The 23,632-nt window shown below is 42.2% G+C and overlaps 1 protein-coding gene across 1 annotated transcript in view; it reads left to right on the top strand.

Annotated features, from left to right (window-relative positions):
• Positions 1-23,632, top strand: part of LOC117379832 (short transient receptor potential channel 4-like) — a 66,255-nt gene that overhangs the window by 28,416 nt on the left and 14,207 nt on the right. The window contains exon 4 of the mRNA XM_055225816.1: positions 7,004-7,340. Coding sequence (XP_055081791.1) covers positions 7,004-7,340 — 337 coding nt within the window. The remainder of the gene's footprint in view (positions 1-7,003; positions 7,341-23,632) is intronic.

Genomic DNA, 23,632 nt, shown 5'->3' with positions numbered 1-23,632 from the left:
AAGCTCTGTCAGATTTGACTGAGAATCTGTGGCGAGATCTGAAAACTGCTGTTCACTCTATTAGATTTAGGCCCGGACTTTGACTGGGCCATTCTAACACATGAATATGTTTTGCTTTAAACCATTCTATTGTTGTTTTGGCTTTATGTTTAGGATCATTGATTGTTGATCACCTGGTGGAAGGTGAACCTCCACCCCAGTCTCAAGTTATTTGTCTTCTCTGTATTTAGCTCCATCCATCTTCCATCATCAACTCTGACCAGCTTCCATGTTCCAGCTAAAGAAAAGCACCCCCACAGCATGATGCTGCCACCACCGTGTTTAACTATGGGGATGGTGTGTTTAGAGTGATGTACAGTGTTAGTTTTCCTCCACATGTAGTGTTTTGCTTTTAGATCAAAAAGTTCAATTTGGGTCTCATCAGACCAGAGCCCCTTTTGCCACATGTTTGCTTAGTCCTGCAAATGACTTCTAGGGAACTGTAAACAAGACTTCTTAAGGATGGTTTTCAACAATGGCTTTCTGCTTGCCACTCTTTCATAAAGACCAGATTTGTGCAGTGCATGACTAATAGTTGTACTGTGAACTGATTCCCCCACCTGAGCTGTGGATCTCTGCAGCTTTTTCAGAGTCACCATGGGCTTCCTGACTGCACCTCTGATGACTGAATGATCTTGTTTGTTCTGTCAATTTTGGTGGATGGCCATGCCTTGGTAGGTTTGCAGTTGTACCATACTCCTTCCAACTTGCAAAATCTTTTTAGATCCAAGCCCCGCTTTAAACTTCACAACTTTTTCTGTGTGCTCCTTTGACTTCATTTTGTGGTTTGCTCCCCAACACTCTCTTAACAAACTTATGTGGCCTTCACAGCACAGCTGCATTTATATTGAGACAAGATTACACACAGGTGGACTCTTTTTAGTCATTAGATCAACATTCAATCTTTCCAAAATCATCAAGCAATTTCTAAAAGCAATTGCTTGCATTCAAGAAAAAAAAAAATTGGACAAATTGGAAATCTTGTAAAATAGTTCCTTCCACTTCCCACTTGAGACGTTTGTGTTGCTCATTCACATAACATGCTAAGAAAATGTATTTAAATGTATGGATGACATGTGACAATATGTGAAAAAGTTCTAGGGGGATTAATACTTGAAAGGCACTGTACCTGTGTCTTTTCTTTAGACAGACACACCTCTGTCCTTAGATTAAATGTGAGCATTTTTCAGTCAGATAGTGCCAGGACCAAGGGTGCGGCTGTTCCCCAGGGCATGCTCATATGACTGTGTGGCACTTAGCTGCCCACTAAATGCTCCGTCTGTACCCAGATGCTCCATAATTGGGGATAATGATGAAATAAGTGATGGCCATTTCCGTGAAACTCACACTCATTAGGTTTTCATTTGGGAGTCACCCATTTACTGTTATCTGCATCATGTTAGATCTGTCACACAAAATATTGAGCTGAAGTGTACTTTAATTATTTTATACAATTTTTTACAGTTAAAAAGAAATAAGAATGTAGCTGTGGATAATTGTAAGTTATATCTTTGGGGAAAGTAGAAAGTCATGGTCATCCCTCTACCAAATATATATTTCAAGAAGTTTAACGGAGAATTTCTCAATGCCAAAAGGATGTCATGCCTGTATTGATGGTATGTTTAAGTTTTAATTTAACTAATTACCTATAGAGCTCAGCCGTGACCACCCACTACTTGATTCCGGAAGTAAATCTTTTTTTTTTTTTTTTTTTTTTTCTTTTCGGTAGACTTTCTGAAAAAAAAAGAAAAAAATATCTGGGGGGGTGCGGGTGTGCTTGTTGCTTATCCGTAAGCTTGGATTGCAGGTTTTGAAGTAGCCATTTTTCCCCACATCCTGTTCATGTAAGCCCTCTGACTCAGGTCACTTTAGTAGTAGCATTCCAACAAAGCCTTGTTCTTGCATCTCACAAGCAAATGACAACCTTGAAGAGGAAACAAGGAAAGCAGCCATGACCAAATACCTTGAGTAAGACAAGTCTTGGAGTCAGCTCAATGGCAAGAACAAGACCCATGAGCAGAGCACCCTGAGACTATACACGGATCATAAGGAAGGGGGCCAAGGACTAGTGAGTGTGAAAGCCACAGTCCAGGATGAAACATCGAAGATCCATAAGTACATCAAGGACAAGGCCCCAACAGATGCCATGCTCAGCAAATGTCTCAGACAGTGGAGTGCAGAGGACAAGGTGCTGGAGCATCATGGAAGGACAAGCCCCTGCATGGGATGTAACACCGGAACATAACTTAAATGGCTGACATCAAGAAATACTACTAATGGCTTGAGAAAGCTGGGCTGAAGGACAGCACAGAGGCACTCATCTTAGCTGCACAGGAGCAGACCTTGAGCACCTTCCCATGGCTGCTCTGGCATGCCCAGGCCATCATTTTAAATAAGAATTTGTTCTTAATGTTTTGCCTGGTAAAATAAAGGGCCATCCATCCATTTTCTTCTGCTTATCCGGGGCCAGGTCGCGGAGGCAGCAGTCTAAGCAGGGACTCCCAAACTTCCCTCACCCCAGACACATCCTCCAGCTCTGACGGTGGGATCCCAAGGCGTTCCCAGGCCAGCCGAGAGACAGCGTGTCCTGGGTCTTCCCCGGGGCCTCCTCCCGGTGGGACATGCCCAGAACACCTCCCTAGGGAGGCGTCCAGGAGGCATCCTGAGCAGATGCCCAGCCACCTCAGCTGGCTCCTCTCAACGAGTAGGAGCAGTGGCTCTACTCCGAGCTCCTCCCGTGTGACTGAGCTCCTCACCTTATCCCTAAGGCCACTCTGTGGAGAAAACCCATTTCGGCCGCTTATATCCGCGATCTTGTCCTTTTGGTCATTACCCAGAGCTCATGACCATAGGTGAGGGTAGGAACGTAGATTGACCGGTAAATCGAGAGCTTTGCCTTTCGACTCAGCTCCTTCTTCACCACAACGGACCGATACAGCGACTGCATCACTGCAGACGCTGCACCAATCCGCTTGTCAATCTCACGCTCCATCCTTCCCTCACTCGTGAACAAGACCCCGAGATACTTGAACTCTTCCACTTGAGGCAAGGACTCACCACCCACCCGGAGAGGGCAAGCCACCTTTTTCCGGTCGAGAACCATGGCCTCGGATTTAGAGTAGCTGATTCTCATCCCAGCCACTTCACACTTGGCTGCAAACCGCCCCAGTGCCTGCTACAGGTCCTGGCTCGATGAAGCCATCAGGACAACATCATCCGCAAACAGCAGAGATGAAATCCTGTGGTTCCCGAACCAGACCCCCTCCGGCCCTTGGCTGCGCCTAGAAATTCTGTCCATAAATATAATGAACAGAACCGGTGACAAAGGGCAGCCCTGGCGGAGTCCAACATACACCGGGAAACAGGTCTGATTTACTGCCGGCAATGCAAACATAGCTCCTGCTCCTGTCATACAGGGACCGGACAGCCCTTAGCAAAGGGCCCCGGACCCCATACTCCTGGAGCACCCCCCAAAGGACACCACGAGGGACACGGTTGAATGCCTTCTCCAAATCCACAAAACACATGTGGACTGGTTGGACAAACTCCCATGAGCCCTCGAGGACCCGATGGAGAGTATAAAGCTGGTCCGGACCTAGAGTGTCCTGGTGCCACGTGCACCGATGGACACCCTTGTGCTCGAACATGGTGTTTGTTATGGACAAACTGTGATTAGCACAGAAGTCCAATAACAAAACACCACTCGGGTTCAGATCAGGGAGGCCGCTCTTCCCAATCACGCCCCTCCAGGTGTCACTGTCGTTACCCACATGGGCGTTGAAGTCCCCCAGGAGAACAACGGAGTCCCCGGTTGGTGCATTGTCTAGTACCCCTCCCAGGGACTCCAAGAAGGCCGGGTACTCCGCACTGCTGTTTGGCCCGTAGGCCGACACAACAGTGAGAGACCTGTCCCCGACCCGAAGGCGCAGGGACGCGACCCTCTCGTTCACCGGAGTGAACCCCAACACGAAGGGGCTAAAATAAAGGTTAAATAAAATAAATAAAAGAGGCCCCTGAGACAATCCAGCACAAAACTGCAGGGTGTAAGATGCTGGCAGGGAAAGCATACATGGAGCGGCATAACCGAGTTTTGGGCACAGTGTACAAAAACATCTGTGCAGAGTACGGACCCCGAGGTAAAGCTGGGAAACGCCTCCAAAGGTTGTGGACAATGATCGAGCCAAGATCCTCTGGGACTTCCAGATACAGACTGACAGAATGGTGATCGTGAACCAACCGGACATTGTAGTGGTGGATAAACAACAGAGCAAAGTCGTTGTGATGGACATCGTAGTACCAAATGATGGGAACATCAGGAAAAAGGAACATGAGAAACTAGAGAAATGCCAGGGAGTCAAAGAGCTGGAGAAGGTCTGGAAGATGAAGGTATCAGTGGTGTCCGTAGTCATCGGAGCACTCGGGGCAGTTACCCCCAAATTGGAGGCTACAGCAGATCCCAGGAAAAACATCAGACATCTCAGTCCAGAAAAGTACAGTATTACGAAGAGCAAAGATACTGCGCAGAACCCTCAAGCCCCCAGTCCTCTGGTAGAGGTCCTGAGCATGGAAAAGGGGGGATGAGACCATCCGTGGAGCATGAGGAGGAAATTATATATCAAAAAGCCTCTATTCCTTTAGTTGTCCTTGGTAGTCTTCTGCTCCTTTCTTCCTAGTATGAGCAGAAAGGCTGGCAGAGTCTTGCTTTATTTCTGATTAAGATCATGCATTAGTCCTGATTAAGATCTGGTAGTCATTCCTTCCATTTAATTCTTGTTTAGTCCTGGTTCAGTTCTAGTGTAGTCCTAGTTCAAACCAGCTCACTGGTTACTAAACATGATTGAAATGCGCGGTAAACTGCACACTGCTGCTGATAGATTGCTAATCCTCTGCATGCATATTGGCATCACCCTCGATTTGAAGACGTTAGTTAGATGTCTCATTAATCAGTGACTATTTTTGGCAATGGCATAGCTACAAGCCCGGTACCCCTTGTGACCCCCCCCCCCCCCTTCCCCCCCAACATGTCCCCACCTGCATAACCAGGCTGAGTGTGTGAAATACACCGTTCTGCAGCATTACTGACACAGAGGCTTTTAATTTCACGCACTAGCCATGGGGTACATACATAACAACGCTCCATTCCACACTACACCTTACATTCTCACTGAAAACCTTTACCCTGTCAGTCACTTTTAACCCCATCTAGCCTCATTAAAGTTTTGTCGGGTGCTGCAAAAGTGAAGCGTGTCCGTCTGATTACTCTACAGTGCCCAGAGAGGTACAATGTAAAAACCCAAGAGGTACATCCAGATGCCCATACCTGAAGCACTGAAAACTGCCAAACAAAGGCTCCAAGCATTGGCCAGTTGCCTAAAGGGGTACACAAGATAATGAAGGCAGACGATTAAACTCACGAAAGTGTACCCTCAATGGCAGGTTAATAACACCAAGGCTGGAAACCAAACAGTGCTGCAAAGGCATATGGCAGAAGGAGGCATCACATATCAGCAATGTACAATGGCTGGTGGCTCAAAGAGAAGACCACAGCAACCTTCCTGAACAGAATCCAGTCACCATCACAGTGGCAGACAGGAAAGAGTTTCAGGTATGAAAAACTGGACTGTCTCAGGCCCTGCCATGATCCACTGGCTAAAGAATCTTGCTGCTCTCCATGAGCGTCTGGCAGCACAAATGAACCAGCTGCCAAGGGATGGGACTCACCCTGAATGGCTAAAGGCATACGATCCTCATCCAGAAGGATTCCGCTAAGGGTACAGTTCCATCCAACTATCTCCATAACATGTAAGCTCATGCTACCAGGGGAGCCAAACATAAGCTTCTGGTAGATCGAACAGTTGCAGAGACTGCAGAACTTGTAAGACCAACCTGTGCACTGCCTGGATTGATTACAGGAAAGCCTACGACTCTATGCCACACTAAGACCCGTCATTGCAAACTCCATGAGGTTGTGGAAAACCACCCTTGAGGCCAATGTCAAGCCACTTGCATAAGTGACATCAAATGTGGCATATAACAAGGAGGTGTCTCCACTGCTGTTCTGCATTGGTCTGCACCCCCTCAAATAATAAACACTGGCTGTGGATACTCAGGAATGGGTCCACTATCAGTCACCTCCTCTACATGGATGACATCAAGCTGTATACTAAAAATGAGTGAGGCATCAATTGACAGAATGTTGTTTATCCACCACCACAATGTCTGGTTGGTTCACCATCATCAGAGCAAAGCCGTTGTGGTAGACATTGCAGTACCAAGTGATGTGAACATCAAGAAACTAGAGGTGAAGGCCTGGAAGGTGAAGACATGGTCATCAGAGGACTCAAGACACTCTTCGCCAAACTGGAGTGGCTACAGCAGATCCAGGAAAAACATCAGACATCAGTCCAGAAAAGTGCAGTACTAGGAACAGGAAGGATACTGCACAGCACCCTCAACGAAACTTTGGTACAATAAGCATACTTTAAAGGGGGTATTTTATTTCCGTAGAGTATTAACTGCAAACACACATTTACAAGCTATTTAGAGCACCATGCTGTTCACGAGTCCCTCCCCCCATGCTGAGTCACTCTTTTCAGAGCGCTACCACAACACAATTAGCATGCATACTGCTAACAAAACATGCACACCACACTTGTCATGTTGCTGTGTATAGTTTTGTATCATGATTTTGTATATTTATGGAGACTTGCTGTGTGGGAGCATGGGTAACGTAGTCTTGTGGGCTGAGCATTGCACAGAATCTTACTACTAATCGCAAGGAGGATTTGAATAGTGCCTGGGAAAAACTGCAAAATTACTCAAACATGCATTCTTGATATCTAAAACCTCCTCATGCATTTTTTTTAATGAGGAAACAGCATTATAACATGGTATTAAGCAAACAAAAAAAATCACTTTACATAACACCCACTCTTTAAAGTAACTATCTTTCTTATCTCTCCAGTTTGTAGCCCAGCCTAACTGTCAGCAGCTGCTGGCCTCGCGCTGGTACGATGAGCTCCCCGGCTGGAGGAGGAGGCACTGGGCCGTCAAACTGATAATCTGCATCTTCATCGGCATCCTCTTCCCCCTGCTCTCCCTGCTCTACCTGGTGTCTCCCAAGAGCCGCTACGGCCTCTTCATCCGCAAACCCTTCATCAAGTTTATCTGCCACACAGCCTCCTACCTCACCTTCCTCTTCCTCCTCTTCCTCGCCTCACAGCACATTGCCTCCGCTGACCCCGATTTCCAGGGCCCAGTACCGACCACTGTGGAGTGGATGATACTGCCCTGGGTATTAGGTAGGAAAAAATGTATTCACTGTCAGTTTTGTTTTGGTTCCTAAATTGGTTCATCATAATGATGCCATGATTTTATATGGAGACAGGTGTGTGTGTAAAGCTCTATTGGAGATTCAGATTTTGAAAGAAATACTTCAACAGAAAATCTTCCAGGGTTTCCCATTAATATGGTGGCCCCATAGACTGAAATTCTCCACTGTAGTCTAAAAACTCTGCTATAATACATTGGCTTAACAAAATCATACTTTGTTGCTGACATGAATGTATAATAAGATCTGGAATATGGCATCATGTTGTTTTCAATGGCGACTGCTCATTGGTGTGAAAAGCCAAAAGATCCTTTGTCTTCTTTATTTTTTATTAGGACAGTACATATTAATCAATGCGTCTACAAAAGTACGACATGTTTCCACATAAATATGCCGGAGTTAGGACAATGGATGAAATTTAGCTCCAGTACTAAGTTATCACCAATCAGAGCAATACGTGCTAGAGTGGGATCAGAGTTGGACTAGGCCAAATCATACAAAGCTAACTTTTAGGCATTTTCTAAAAAAAATCTAAAAAGTATGAAAATAGAGAAAAATCCCTATAAAATTTGAACTTTGTGTGAGTTGGGAAGCTGCGCAGGCTTCCGTACCCTCTCCCTAACCCCCTCCCTTCCAAACATTACAATGTTTTTTACTCATGTTGCTTACACAGCTTTCACGGGTTACCTCCTTTTCTGTCAGTTCCTCCCTTTTTACAGTGCTCATGATTCGAGTTATGCTTGCTCACACTAGCTTGTGCCACTGATGCTATAACCGTTCATGCTAGCTTAAGCTCTCTCTCTACACCCGCTCACTATGCTATGTTAATATTTCGACTCCTGTTTGCTCACACTATTCTCGCTCGTGCTGCTCATATTATACCCATTTATGCTAGCTGATGCTACATGCTAGCTTAAGATGTCTCACACTCGTTCACTGTTCTATCTCAATATTTCTACCCCTGCTGACTCATGTCACATCATTCTACATTGGCTGTCATGTCGGCCAGTGTTCCAGCCTATAGCTGCCCTCTGAATGGAATGGTCCATGCGTCTCCACGGTGGACCTGCACCTTCATTATGCCATGACTGGTCCCATCTAAGAGCCAGAGGACTTCCAACGTGTGTCCTCTCTGTGATACGAGCGGCCGGGCCAGCATTCCAGCCTGTAGCTGTCCTCCGAACTTTCCCACACCTCTATTCCAGAGCTCTCTCCAGAGAGTGCCGTCTACCCATCCATCTCTGCAGCATCCAGGCTCTCCTCCACACCCGCCTCCTCCCAGCAACCACAGCACCAAGTGTGCTGCTTCAGGCTGATGAGAAAAGTCTTCCATCTTTCATCCCTCATTCAACCCTCATCTGGCCCTCATCCCTGCTCCAGTGAAGTTCCTAGTTCCTCTGGCCAGGGAGGAGACCGTCGATGTCAATAATTTCTCCACATCACTGTGGACTCTTTCTAGTTCAGCTATCGCTCCTCTCTAAATGCATTCTGGTCAAGCTACTGCTGCTCACTCCTTAGTCATCTCAACTAAATTATTTGTATCATCCCAACAAAAAAGCCCTTATCTCCTGAACCATGCTGTATCCACTGCTTCTCTTCTCTAGTTTCTGCCGCATTTACAAAGGGCAGCCTGCAGCACTCCTGACTCAATTTGGATGATCAGTCTTCAGTTTCTCTCTACCCCAGCCATTCTTGTAGCCCAGAAGGGTCATTCTCATTCATATTACAATAGGCAACATCATCTACAAGGAAATATCTCATTCTCCAGCAAACTCGCAGTTCCTGCAACTCTCTTTAACCTCTTTTCAAACAAATTTGCCATTCAAGCTGCTCCAACTCCAGGTCACTGAAACCTGATTGCCATCTCTCTTCCACCTGCTTTTACAAAATTAAAATGCTTGGCACCTAACTTTTAATTTCCACCTCAATTATGGCTACCATCTTCAACTAGGAGATCCCACCCCCTCAACTTGTATCCACCAAGCTGAAAGCCTTACTTACTGTCTTGTCACACTCGCTATCTTCTTGCATTTCTTCATAAACATTGGCTCCTACTTCGTTTGTTGAACATCTTTACAACCTACAGTTTTTTGCTTCATCACACTATGCCAGTGGACCTTACCGACAAATGCCTGTTCTCCTTGGCTCCAATTTTCTCTGCCACTCCAAATTTGCTACTACTTCTGGTCAATTGAACTCCTCCATCATCCTGAGGTTGTCAAGTCTCACATTAATAAATCTCACTTTTTTATTATTATTTTTTTTACACTTTATTTATTTAGTTTTATGTTATACAAAAATGCATTATGACAAAAGTTATTACCTTAACATGACATAGAACTTGACCGTCCCACATCCCAAAAATCATAATGAAATAAAATGAAACCAAATAATAAGTAAATGAGTAAATAAAAACAAAGATGTACAAAAAAAAAAGTTCAGAATAAATAAACACATTAAATACAGCCCCAGCTTTAAAACAGAAGAACTATAGAATTACAAAATTACTGTACTCAAAATTGTAATGACACAGGGCTTCCATCAAGTTATATCAATTTTTTCTTTTGTACATTTAAGAAAAGGTTGCCGTATTTAAAAAAAAAAAAAAAAAAAAAAGTCCATAAAGTCTTGTTGGTATTCCAGGGGGTAAAGATTCATTTTAACTCCAAGAGAGCCTTCATTGGATGAGGATCTAAGGCAGGGGTGTCCAAACATTTCTCATTAAGGACCACACATATAAACACAGACAAAGCTGAGGGCCGATTGAGGGACATAGACTGGTCATGAATACAGTGAATACTTCAAATATACATTTTTATTACAAGTTAGACTGATCCACTAAACCTTTATTCATGCTTACATCCTCAATGGGACACATTCAAAATTTGAGATGGGCTTGTTAAAGTAGATCAGAAATGTACACTCAAAAGTACACTTTAAGGTAATGAGGGCCAAGGGAAGCTTGAGGGTCAAGAAAAATTTGTCTGAGGGCTGCATTTGGCCCCCGGGCCACAGTTTGGGCATGCCTGATCTAAGGGAAGCCTGACAACGTTCTGAACACTTGAGTCCAGAAAGGGACCAATTTGATACAGCTCCAGATTGTGTGAAAATATATACCTTCTGTTATTTTGCATCGGTCACAACCTTCTCGCTAGTTTGTCTTTTGACCAATGAAATCGATGCACTATTTTACATTGCAACAGGTAATGCCTGTCTTAAATTGATATAGTGCAGACCCGTTTCAAAACTGTGTCCCAGTCTTTAGCTGTTAAGTCTACTCCTAAATCCTGTCCCGCCCTGTTTTTAAAAACATTTAGAGATGTAGTATGTAAAGAGGATAACTAAAGAACTGATATCATCCCTTTAAATTACTTAAAAGTTGTAAACAAATTATCAATGTCTAATTGAGAAGGAAGAGCAGAGAACAGAGTGTACTGCTTCCTAACAAAGTCATGGATCTGTAAGTACTGGAAAAAATGTGTATGTGGGGTATCAAAATCAGGAGCTCTAAGGGAGTGCCACTCATAGCATTTCCTAATCTTTTTCCACATTGGGAAATGCTATGGGTGGCAGACACCCGTTTGTTCTTTGTGAAGAGGTAAGAGTCAGCAGAAAGTGAGGAGTGCACTAGGGCAGCTAACAAGGAGGGACTGCAGGATTATGCTTCCAGAACTCACCATGAATTCCCAGCACCTGGGTCTTCATATGACCAGTGAATAATTGGACAGATATTCGCTGCCCAATAATACAATTGGAAATTTGGGAAGGCTGTACCACCTAATTTTGGTTGTTGTAGACAGACTTTGCTCAAGCATGGCAGCTTTTGATCCCAGACAAAACTGAAGATACTATCAATTTTTTTTAAAGAAAGTGTTGGGAATAAAGATTGGGATGCACTGAAAAAGATAACCGAATGTAGGGAGTACATTCATTTTGATAGTGTTTATTTCACTGACAATTAAAAGATTTAGAGAAGACCAGCTTTTTATACTCTCTCCTTGGTTGTTAACCATTGGGAGAAAATTTTCTTTAATAAGAATATCTGCATTGTTTTTTCTATGAACATCGAGATAAGTGATTTTGTCTCTAGTAAACTTAAAGGGTAATTGATCCAGAGGGTACGTCAGAGTCAGAGTTAAGAGAGAAAATATCACTGTTCTGAAGATTTATTTATATCCTGAGGTACTGCCAAATCTATCAAGAGTTGAAAGGACAGCAGGGATTGAAGTATTCAGATCTGAGATGTAAAGATACTTTTTATTCAAGACCTTCCCGAAACTCTTATTGCCATATCTTGCCTAATTGCAATTGTGAGAGGGTCTAGAGCCAGGGCAAACAATACGATTGACCCACGACAGATGGGGCATACTTCTGAATATAACCTGTTTGTGCAAGGGGGAGCAGTTTAGAATAATGTTATCCAATTTAGAAATTGACAGCCAAAATAGAATTGTATCATTGCATTGTCATTGACATTCAGCAGACATATGGGGCAGTAGGATGTACATTTAGTTGGTTCCTTTCCCTTTTTTTTTTTTTTTTTTTTTTTTTTTTTTTGCAATGAGGGACATAGATGCCATTCTTAATGTCTGGGGAAGGATACCTGCTTCAAGAGACTCATTATACATGTTGAAAGATAAAAATTTGGGTGGAAACCTATCTGGCTCTGAGGACTCTTACCAGATTGTAGGACCTTGATGGCAATTCCCAATCCCTCAATAGTTATTGGAACTTCAATACTATATTTAAATGAGAAAAGAAGCAGTCAAAGTCAGGCTGCATGTTATAGTCAGAGGTGTAAAGAGACCAGTATCTAGCTTGATTTATCTCCAAATTTGTAGTAAAGATGGCGAGACTTGCTTGATGTTGTGAAATATGATGAATTATATATGATGTTTCTTTCTTAGAAATTGACAGCCAAATTTGAATTTTGTCATTGCACTATGTTGACATTCAGCAGAGATATGGGGCGATAGGATGTAAATTTTGTTGGCTCCTTGACCTTTTTTTTCCAATACTTTCCTAATCCCCTGACATTCTAGTTATCAACTGTTAAACTAAAACCTATAGTTGATGACATATACACACGTGAACAAAATTGTTGGTTTTCTTCGGTTAATGAAAGAAAAACTCACAATGGTCACAGAAATAACTTGAATCTGACAAAAGTAATAAATAAATTCTATGGAATTTAACCAAATTTAACCTTCAATGGAATTATTATAAAAAATAAACTCATTAAACAGGCCTGGCCAAAAATGATGGTACCTTTTTGTTGCACAACCTTTTGAGGCAATCACTGCAATCAAACGATTCCTGTAACTGTCAATGAGACTTCTGCACCTCTCAGCAGGTATTTTGGCCCACTCCTCATGAGCAAACTGTTCAAGTTGTCTCAGGTTTGAAGGGTGCCTTTTCCAGACAGCATGTTTCAGCTTCTTCCAAACATGCTCAATTTTAGGTCAAGTTTGGATCAGGGCTCTTAGATCTCCACTTTACAATCGTCAATAGCTATTCTTGGATGTTTTTAGCTGTGTGTTTTGGGTCATTGTCCTGTTGCAAGACCCATGACTTGCAACTGAGACCACGCTTTCTGACACTGGCCAGCACATTTCTCTCTAGAATTCCTTGATAGTCTTGAAATTTCATTGTACCCTGCACAGATTCAAGACACCCTGTGCCAGGTGCAGCAAAGCAGCCCAAGAACATAACAGAGCTTCCTACATGTTTCACAATAAGGACTGTGTTCTTTTCTTGATATGCTTCATTTTTCCGTCTGTGAACATACAGCTGATGTGCCTTGGCAAAAAGTTAAATTTTTGTAGGACATAGGACATTCTCCCAAAATCTTTGGAATTTGCCAAACTACATGTTGACAAGCCATGATAGTTTTTTTGTTTTTTTTTATGATTTGTTTTCAACAATTGTGTCCTCCTTGGTCGTCTCCCATTAAGGCCACTTTGGCTCAAACGACAGGTGGTGCGATCTGACACTGATGTTCCTTGAGCTTCAAGTTTACCTTTAATCTCTTTAGAAGATTTTCTGGGCTCTTTTGTTACCATTCGTATTATCCGTCTCTTTGATTTGTCATCAATTTTCCTCCTGTAGCCACGTCCAGGGAGGTTGGCTACAGTCCCATAGATCTTTAATTTCTGAAAAATGTGTGCTGCAGTCACAGGAACATCAAGCTGCTTGGAGATGGTCTTATAGCCAATGTCGTCAAAAAAGAAAAAGGAAAACGGCGGGAACCTTCCCAGTTGAGTTGGACTGATGATTTTGTCATAAATTTATATAGAAATGAAATAAGTTCATTACCATCATAGCCTTTTTTAAGCACTTATCCTACTTATCCTTGCATATTCATTTGCTCTTTGAGCAGGAATTTAACCCCCTGAACATACAACCATGAAATTTGGAGCACACGTTCTTCAAGTGATGCCAAACAAAAAATATAATTATGGCCACGCCCCCTGACAAACCAGAAGTCGGCCATCTTTGATTAAAAATTCCGAAATGCAAAGTCAGCATTTTCGCTCACGTCGCATTTTGATCAACTCCTCTGAGGGGGCTTCACCGGCAGGGCTGAAAATCACTGTACATCATCTAGATAAGTGGGGCATTAAAAGTTACCCAATTTATTACGATACCTATCACGGTTTGCGTGCAGCAATTTTCAAAAGTCACAATTTGCTCCCGTTTCTGCATGCAAAGTCCAATTGGGCTCAAAGTTGAATCAGTCATAGAACTTTTGAGCCTAAACATCCTCACTGTGAAAGAAACAAAATTTGCGTATACCGAATAACAAATATATTTGTATGTATGACCGAAAATGTAGTTTTCACAAATGTTACAAGATTTCACACAAAATTCAATTGGGTCATCCCAATCAATAAAGTCAACGAGACCTATGTCGTTTTATGCACGGTGTTACCATGGCGATGCGCCAAACTGCCAATGTTATCCTAATTGGAAACCTCCCAATTTTTCCCATTCATGGAACTATATTACTTTCATGGAGTAATGTGAAATTTGGTAACATGACTCTTCATGTCATCCTGATCAAAAAAGTCAATGGGACCCATGTAATATTTTTCACTGGATTGCCATGGCGGTGTGCAAAAGAGGCCATGTTATCCTAATGGGAAAATTTCAGAATTTTCGTGCATTTCATAGTCTCATAAGAACTTATTCGCTTCATTGAGGAATGTGAAATTTGGCACTGTAAGTCAAAGACCAGGGGGCCAAGTTTGTATTTTGCACGGTGTTGCCATGGCGATGCCTGGAAAAACCTATGTTTTTGCATGTTTGTGCATTAGTCCTTCCACTGTGTGTAGACTTTGTTTAGTGAAAAGTACAGCCCAAAGCTGCAATAACACAGACAAAACTGGCGCGTTAGCACCTCCTGTAGGAAGTGCCAGGTCGGCCAAGAGTGAAGCACGGCCTGCAAGGGCTGTTCGATGCCACTTGCGGCTTTAATTAGGCCCGAGCCTGGGACAACATCCCGGCTAGGGACTCATTAAAACCGCGTCCGGAGCATGGAAAATGGCAAAAATCAAGTAGTAAACACGCCCCGACATGGCAGTGAGTGATGTCAAAAATTTGAACTCGACGACCTCTAATTGTCACAAAAGACCCCGAGAAAAAATAACAAAAGACGACTCAGTAGCGCCACCTCAAACTTTGATTTTCATGGGGCCAATGGGAGCCCGACTCGGAAAAAAGTCAACGTAAAAATCTGAAACTCACATCAAAAAATAGAACATGTCGAAACATGACAAACATGATATTATGGCCCCACCCTAAAATGTACAGGAAGTCGGCCATATTGGATCAAACCCGGGAATGACAAAAGGTGCACACCCTTGCATTCAGGACATCTCCTCGCACAGTTTTCATCACAAACACTTCAAATTTGGCCAAATCGCACTAAACCTATATGTGATTAAAGATTATCAATTACATTTTAATTATGACTTTGGGTGTGGTCAGGGTGAATTTCCAACAAAATTGCAATTTTTGGAAAATTTCAATAAAATATTTCTTTCACACATTTTTTGTTGGGAAAATGCTAATACAGGATTTGTGCACATTTGTGAGCCGAATGCAATAATATGCAAATCAAGGCACTCTCTCACAAAATGGTTCTCTAGCGCCCTCTTCAAATTTCATTTTCAAAAATTCGTAGAAGACAATCGGAGAAAGATCAAGGCTAGCTACGTCGCCCGGACCGGCATTACCGGGGTCCCACCCTGGAGCCAGGCCTAGGGTGGGTGCTTGACAGCGAGCGTCTGGTGGCCAGGCTTCTCCCCACGGGGCCCGGACGGGCTCAGCCCGAAGGAGTGACGTGGGGCCGTCCTCAGCCCGAAGGAGTGACGTGGGGCCGTCCTCAGCCCGAAGGAGTGACGTGGGGCCGTCCTCAGCCCGAAGGAGTGACGTGGGGCCGTCCTCAGCCCGAAGGAGTGACGTGGGGCCGTCCTCAGCCCGAAGGAGTGACGTGGGGCCGTCCTCAGCCCGAAGGAGTGACGTGGGGCCGTCCTCATGTGGACCCACCATCCGCAAGAGGATCCGTGTGGGGCTGGTGCATGGAGATCTGGGCGGCGGTTGAAGGCGGGAACCTCGACGACCGGATCTCCGGACATAGAGACTGGCTCTGGGGACATGGAATGTCACCTCGCTGGGGGGGGAAGGAGCCTGAGCTGGTGCAGGAGGTTGAGCGTTACCGACTAGATCGAGATCTAGAACGAGAGGGTCGCGCCTTCGGGTCAGGGACAGGTCTTTCACTGTTTTGTCGGCCTATGGGCCAAACAGCAGTGCGGAGTACCCGGCCTTCTTGGAGTCCCTGGGAGGGGCACTAGACAGTGCACCGACTGGGGACAACGTTGTTCTGCTGGGGGACTTCAACACCCATGAGAGTAATGACAGTGACACCTGGAGGGGCGTGATTGGGAAGAACGGCCTCCCTGATCTGAACCAGAGCGGTGTTTTGTTATTAGACTTCTGTGCTAGTCAGTTTGTCCATAACGAACACCATGTTCGAGCACAAGGGTGTCCATTGGTGCACGTGGCACCAGGACACCCTAGGTTGGAGGTCGATGATCGACTTTGTTGTCGTGTCATCTGATCTCCGGCCGCGTGTCTTGGGCCGTGGACCGGTACCGGTCCGTGGATTAATTGGTACCGGGACACCGGCCATTGAAGAAATAATTATCAAATGGAAGCTACGGCATTCATCTTTCTGAATATGTAAACCATTTACACCACTAATCACCACAATGCTGACAGGAAAGCTGTTTTTACAGAGAAGTCAGAAATGTGGATTTGGACTTCACTTACCATTGAGCGCTCTGGTTCTGTCAAACATCAACATATTCACACAAAGTTGGTCTCATTCGTTCCGTAAAGGTCCAGAGAATATAATCCAGTCTAGAAATTATGTCCACAAAGGAAGTTAGAGCCTCCATGTCCAATCTGCTGCAGGAAAGCGAAATCTGTTCCGTCACTTCTCTGCATTTCTTTTGTCAGTTTCAGGCATAATAAACTTCTGACAGCGCCAACTTTGTTCCTCAGCGCAAAACAAACTTGTTAGCTTGTGATTGACACCAAAGTTGGCCAATAAGGTGGGGGCTGTGGGTTACTGGAGCCGCGGACAGTGAATGAGAGCTACAGATGACTGAAAGCGTATGCCCCACTCTCCCCCTTGTAGAATAAAGCTGTTAGATTACAAACGTTTAGTGATGTTTTCCTCTTAAAGCCCATGAATCTGCGGAACACGCTGATGCCTGACATGCAGTGGTTTACTGTAAACAGACGGAGTTTGCTGCGCGCATAAAAAGACAAGACTGGATATAAAGAGCTGCGTGTAAAATTACGCGCGCGTATTGTGTAATTTTACGCAGCAGTTTTGCTACGTCCCGGCGAGGGACTCATTAAAACCGCGTCCAGAGCATGGAAAATGGCAAAAATCAAGTAGTAAACACACCCCAACATGCCAGTGAGTGGTGTCAAAAATTATAACGAAAGACGACTCGGTAGCGCCCCCTCAAACTTTGATTTTCATGGGGCCAATGGGAGCCCGACTCGGAAAAAAGTCAACGTAAAAATCTGAAACTCACATCAAAAAATAGAACATGTCAGGACATGACAAAAATGATATTATGGCCCCACCCTAAAATGTACAGGAAGTCAGCCATATTGGATCAAACCCGGGAATGACAAAAGTGCACACCCTCACATTCGGGACATTTCCTCGCACAGTTTTCATCACAAACACTTCAAATTTGGCCAAATCCCACTAAACCCATGTGTGATTAAAGATGATCAATTACATTTTGATTTTGACTTTTGGTGTGGTCAGGGTTCAACAAATTGCAATTTTTGGAATATTTCAAAAAAATATTTCTTTCACACATGTTTTGTTAGGAAAATGCTAATACAGCGTTTATGCACATTTGAGAGCTGAACGCAATGATATGCAAATTGTCACTATTTCACAAAATGGTTCTCTAGCGCCCTCTTCAAATTTCATTTTCAATAATTCGTAGAAAACAATCGATTTGTCGTAGACTTGTGAAAAAATTCACAGGGGCCTTATTTGTGATGAGGCACAATGTGAGCAAGTCACATGACTGTAGCTGTTATGGTTTAGGAGAAAAATAATGGGTGGAAAATGCGTTTCCATTATTATTTTGGTGGCCGGATTGAAGCCACTTTTGACCCCCTAATGAAAAGTCAATTTTATTGGACCCAAAATTCAAGGTTGGTGAAAAATTTATTTTATTTCGATAGTCAAAAAAAATAATGTTTCAAAACGACTCTTTAGTGCCACCTCAAAATTTGAAATACATTACGGCAATGAGAGACCTTTTTCATTGTAGACAAATTAAATTTGGTACAAACATAGAACATGTCAAGACAAGTAAAAACTTGTATTATGACCCCACCCTAAACCCTACAGGAAGTCAGCCATTGTGGGCGGAACCCCATTTTTTCACAATTTTAAATCTCACATTTGGATTTTTTACGTCATGGATTTTCATTCAAGAAACATGCAAATTGGTGAAAATGAACTTGCCCCATGTGGGATTATAGGGAACTGTCTTGGATTTTTCTACATCATAAAATGTGGGTGTGGCCAGCAATCAAAGAAAAAACAATATTTTGAAGTGTTAAAGTGCGCATAACTCACACATGCAGTGTCCTGTTTCCCAGCATTAATATACATTTTGTTTAAAATCTTGATAAGCACGAAATGATATACAATTTACATATGTCAGAATTTTTTTTTGTTCCACAGCGCCCCCTTTAACTTTTGAATTGGACCAAAAAAATTACTTTGACAAACATTTGAAATTCGGCATGGACATTTGTCTTGGCAAACTGAACAAAAAAGCCAATGAGAACATACCTCTATCTGCAACTATGTTACCGTGGTAACATAATACATCTCATTGAAATATACGGGGTTCAGAGTACTGCACTTTGTTGTAGACTAAATAGATGCTCTACACCAGGGGTCACCAACCTTTTTTAACCTGAGAGCTACTTTATGGGCACTGAGTCATACGAAGGGCTACTAGTTTGAGACGTTCTTCTGAAATAACACATTTTCTCATTTTGCCTTTAGTTATACATTAGTAATAATGATAAATGATAATCTTATATGTGAAGACACTGATCACGTTGCAAGACACTGATTACATTAATAAATTCTCAAAATAATTATCAGCAATGAGGGAAACCGATATCAGTATTCAGCAGTTTAACTTTACTAATCTTAGTAATTGTTAAATTTCCAGATGAAAAGTGTCCCTTTTTCACTACCCATTGACAAACATTTTTAACAAAACATAAATAATATACATTGCACCATGTTTCATAAAGTTATCAATTATGTAATGTAAAGAAAAATAAGCTTACATATTTTTAAATAAATCTTAGTTGCGTAGTGTGACTTTTTCACCCGTGTCGTGAAAAAAAGATTGTTTACCAAAAGCTGCTTTTAACTCTGGGTTTGTTCTGCCCATAGTATGCATCCCCGTGGGGAGTGAGCGTCCCCATGGGTAGTTAGTGTGGAGCTTTGTGAGACGTAGTGAAGTGTCCCTCCACATTGTGCCGCTTTGCCGTCACCACAGTCGCTCCGCAGATGAGATACTCGCAGGTTTCTTTTACAGTCTTAAATCGTTGTGAAAGTGATCTCTTTATTTTCTACCACGTATTGGAGTAAGAAACTGCATTCAGCCTGTTGTGGAATTTCTAATGGTCAAAAAGTCTTAAAGATATAAAATATAAACAGAAGTTGTCTTGAATCAAAGGTCTGGTTTATTGAATCAATTGTGCGCCCTCAGCTGACAAATGTAAAAAATACAGAGTATTTATACCACCAAAACAATCTTGCCAGTTTGGTCTAATCGAAGTGGCTTTGACGCCAGACACAAAAGACATAACAACATAACAGATAGTATTATGAAGGTTAGGTCAAAATGATCCATAATAATACAAATAAAGATTTATGCTAAATAATGCCATAACAAGCCCATCCTCACAGCGCTCGTGAGCGGAGCACTGGTTTTGTCATGCGCACAATACTGACATTTGAAGTGAGTAGGTCAAAGTTCACCTTAACTTATCTAAACTTCACGTATAATGAACATATGTTTAAGATATGGTCATTTTTAAATCTATATAAACTCAAGTGTGATTAAAAAAAATAGCAACAGAATAAAATTTAATTTTAGCTGCAGCTCATTAGTGAGTTGTGCTATTTTTAGAACCGGTCTGCGGGCGACTCATGTGGGGCTTGGGGGCGACATGGTGCCCGTGGGCACAGTGTTGGTGACCCCTGCTCTACACTAACCCAACTATGGCCTAACATTCAAGATTGCCAAAAAATGTTGTATTTTCATGTGCAAAAAAATTCACATATCAAAAAGACTCAATAGCGCCACCTCAAAAATCAAAATACATTTACGGCAATGAGAGACCTTTTTCATTGTAGACAAATGAAATTTGGTACAAACATAGAACATGTCAAGACAAGTAAGAAAAAATATTATGACCCCACCCTAAACCCTACAGGAAGTCGCCCATTGTGGGCGGAACCCCATTTTTTTTTCAAAATTTTAACTTGCATTTGGATTTTTTACGCCATGGATTTTCATTCAAGAAACTTGCAAAATGGTCACAATTAACTAGACTCATGTGGGATTATAGGCTATTCTCTTGGATTTTTTAAAGTTATAAAATGTGGGTGTGGCCAGCCTGCAAAGAAAAAAGACGTTTTTTGAAGTATTTAATGGCCCGTAACTCAAACATGCAGTGTCCTATTTTCCAGCATTAATATGTTTTGTAAAAAATCTTATTTTGAGTGCATAGATATGCAATTTACATATGTCAAATATTACATTGCTCCACAGCGCCCCCTTGAAATCTTCATACTGAACAAAAAAGCCAAAGAAGACATATCTCTATTTCCAACCGTGCAGGCGTGACAATGTCATAAATGGTCTCATTGGAATGAATGGGGTAGTATTACTAAGTCGCTGATTTTGGGGGGAGGGGCGATGTAAGCAGGAATGAAAGGCAGGATGTCCGCGGTGGCGTGTACCCCACGGTCGCAAGGGGTGGTGAGGGCCTTTATCACTGCTTGCAGTTTTAATTATTAGGCCCAAGCCTGGGACAACGTCCTGGCAAGGGAGTCATTAAAACTGTGTCCGGAACATGGAAAATTGCAAAAATTAAGAAGTAAACACGCCCCGACATGCCAGTGAGTGGTGTCAGTCGGCCATATTGGATCAAACCCGGGAATGACAAAAGTGCACACCCTCGCATTCGGGACATTTTCTCGCACAGTTTTCATCACAAACACTTCAAATTTGGCCAGATCTAACTAAACTCATGTGTGATTAAAGATTATCAATTACATTTTGAATATGACTTTGGGTGTGGTCAGGGTGAATTTTCTACAATCGCAATTTTTTGAATATTTCAATAAAATATTTGTCTTTCACACATTTTTTTTGTTGGGAAAACGCTAATACAGCGTTTATGCACATTTGTGAGCTAAACACAATGATATGCAAATCAAGGCACTCTCTCTCAAAATGGTTCTCTAGCGCCCTCTTCAAATTTAATTTTCAAAAATTTTTAGAAGACAATCTATTTGTCGTGGACTTATGAAAAAGTTCACAGGGGCCTTATTTGTGATGGGGCACAATGTGCGAAAGTCACATGATTGTAGCTGTTATGGTTTAGGAGAAAAATAATGGGTGGGAAAAAAAAATCCATTATTATACGCGCCACTTTGAGGGCACTTTTCATCCCCTCAAAGTTAAAGTCAAATTTATTACACCCAAAATTCAAGTTTGGTGAAAAATTAATTATTTTGATGTTCAAAAAAATTACTCTTTCAAAACGACTCAATAGTGCCACCTCAAAATTCAAAATACATCATGGCAATGAGAGATCTTTTTTATCGTAGACAAATGAAATTTGATACAAACATAGAACATGTCAAGACAAGTAAAAAATTATATTATGTCCCCATCTTAAACCATTCAGGAAGTCGGCCATTGTGGGTGGAACCCAATTTTTTCAAAATTTGAATTTTTTACACTGTAAATTTTCATTCAAGAAACTTGCAAATTGGAGAAAATGAACTAGTCCGATTTGGTATTATAAGCAGTTGTTTTAATATTTTCAAAATTATGAAATATGGGTGTGGCCAGCCTGCAAATAAAAAAGCTTTATTTTAATATTGCGTGTAACTCAGACATGCAGTGTCTTTTTTCCCGGCATTAATATACATTTTGTTCAAAATGTTAATCTGAATGCAATGATATATACAATTTACATAGGTCAGACATTACATTGCTCCCCAGCACCCCCTTGAACTATTGAATGGGACTCAAAAAAATTACTGTGGCATGGACGTCCCTATTGCCATACTGAACAGAAAAGTTTAGATGAGAACATCTAAACCTCTATTTGACAAGGTGTTGCCATGGCAATGTCCGACATTTGTCATTGAAATACTGCAATGAAAATAATTTGTCTCATACTGAACAAAAACGTCAATGAAGACACATCTCTATTTCCAACCGTGCATGCGTGAAAATGTCATAAATGCTCACCTTAGAATGAATGGAGTAGTATTATTTAGACACTGATTTTGGGGGAAGAGGCAATGTAAAGTGGGGTCGAAAAGCAGGATCTTCGCGGTGGTATGTACCCCGCGGTCTCAAGGGGTGGCCAGGGCCTTTATTACTGCTTGCAGTTTTAATTTTTTTTTATTTTTTTTTCATGTATTCTGCTCTTTGAGCAGGAATTTGACCCTCATTTTGACCATCATCTAGACAAGTGGGGCATCATAACTTATCCAATTTATGATGATGCCCTGTCTTGGTTTGCATGTGGCGAAGCCGCAAAATTCCATCGGAATTTTAAAAAATTTCAAAAGTCAAAATTTGCTCCTGTTTTTGCACACAAAGATAGATTGGGCTCAAATTCGAATCACTTTTAAAACCTTCATGCCTAATTCTACTGTTAGTGAAAGAAACAAATTTGCTGTGATAGCACCCCCTACAGAATAACCAATAAATTTGTATGGAGGGCCTGAAAATTTAGTTTTCCCAAATGTTACGAAAAAATATTAGATTCATAGAATGTCAAATTTGACTCCATGACATTTCATGTCATCCTAATCAAAAAAGTTAATCAGACCCATGTCATAACTTTCACTGGGTTGCCATGGCGATGCTCGAAAAAGCCCATGTTACCCTAATGGGAAAATTTTCAAATTTTTGTACATTTCAAAGTCTTATAACAACTTATCCGCTTCATTGAGGAATGTGAAATTTGGTACAATGACTCTCCAGGTCATTCCCATCACAAAAGTCCCAGGGGCCAACATTGTATTTTGCACGGAGTTGCCATGGTGATACCTAGAAAAACTCATGTTTTTTCATTTTGTGCATGAGCGCTTCCAAAGTCTTTTGACTTTGTTTGATGACAAGTGCAGCCCAAAGCCGCAATAAAACAGTGGCAAGTGGTGCATCAGCGCCACCCTTAGGGAGTGCCGGGTTGGCTGAGTGCGAAGCACGGTCTGCGAGGGCCGTTTGATGCCGCTTGTGGCTTTGATTTTTTTTTTTTTTTTTTTTTTTTTTTTTTTTTTTTTTTTTTTTTTTTATGTATTTCTTCTGCTCTATGAGCAGGAATTTGACCCCCTTAACATATTCAGAAACTCACCAAATTTACTCAAAATTCAGG

The sequence above is a fragment of the Periophthalmus magnuspinnatus genome, chromosome 13, assembly GCF_009829125.3.
Source record: "Periophthalmus magnuspinnatus isolate fPerMag1 chromosome 13, fPerMag1.2.pri, whole genome shotgun sequence".
NCBI lineage: Eukaryota > Metazoa > Chordata > Actinopteri > Gobiiformes > Gobiidae > Periophthalmus > Periophthalmus magnuspinnatus.
Note: the sequence above shows the minus strand (reverse complement) of the source record. Positions and strands in the feature narration are given on the sequence as shown.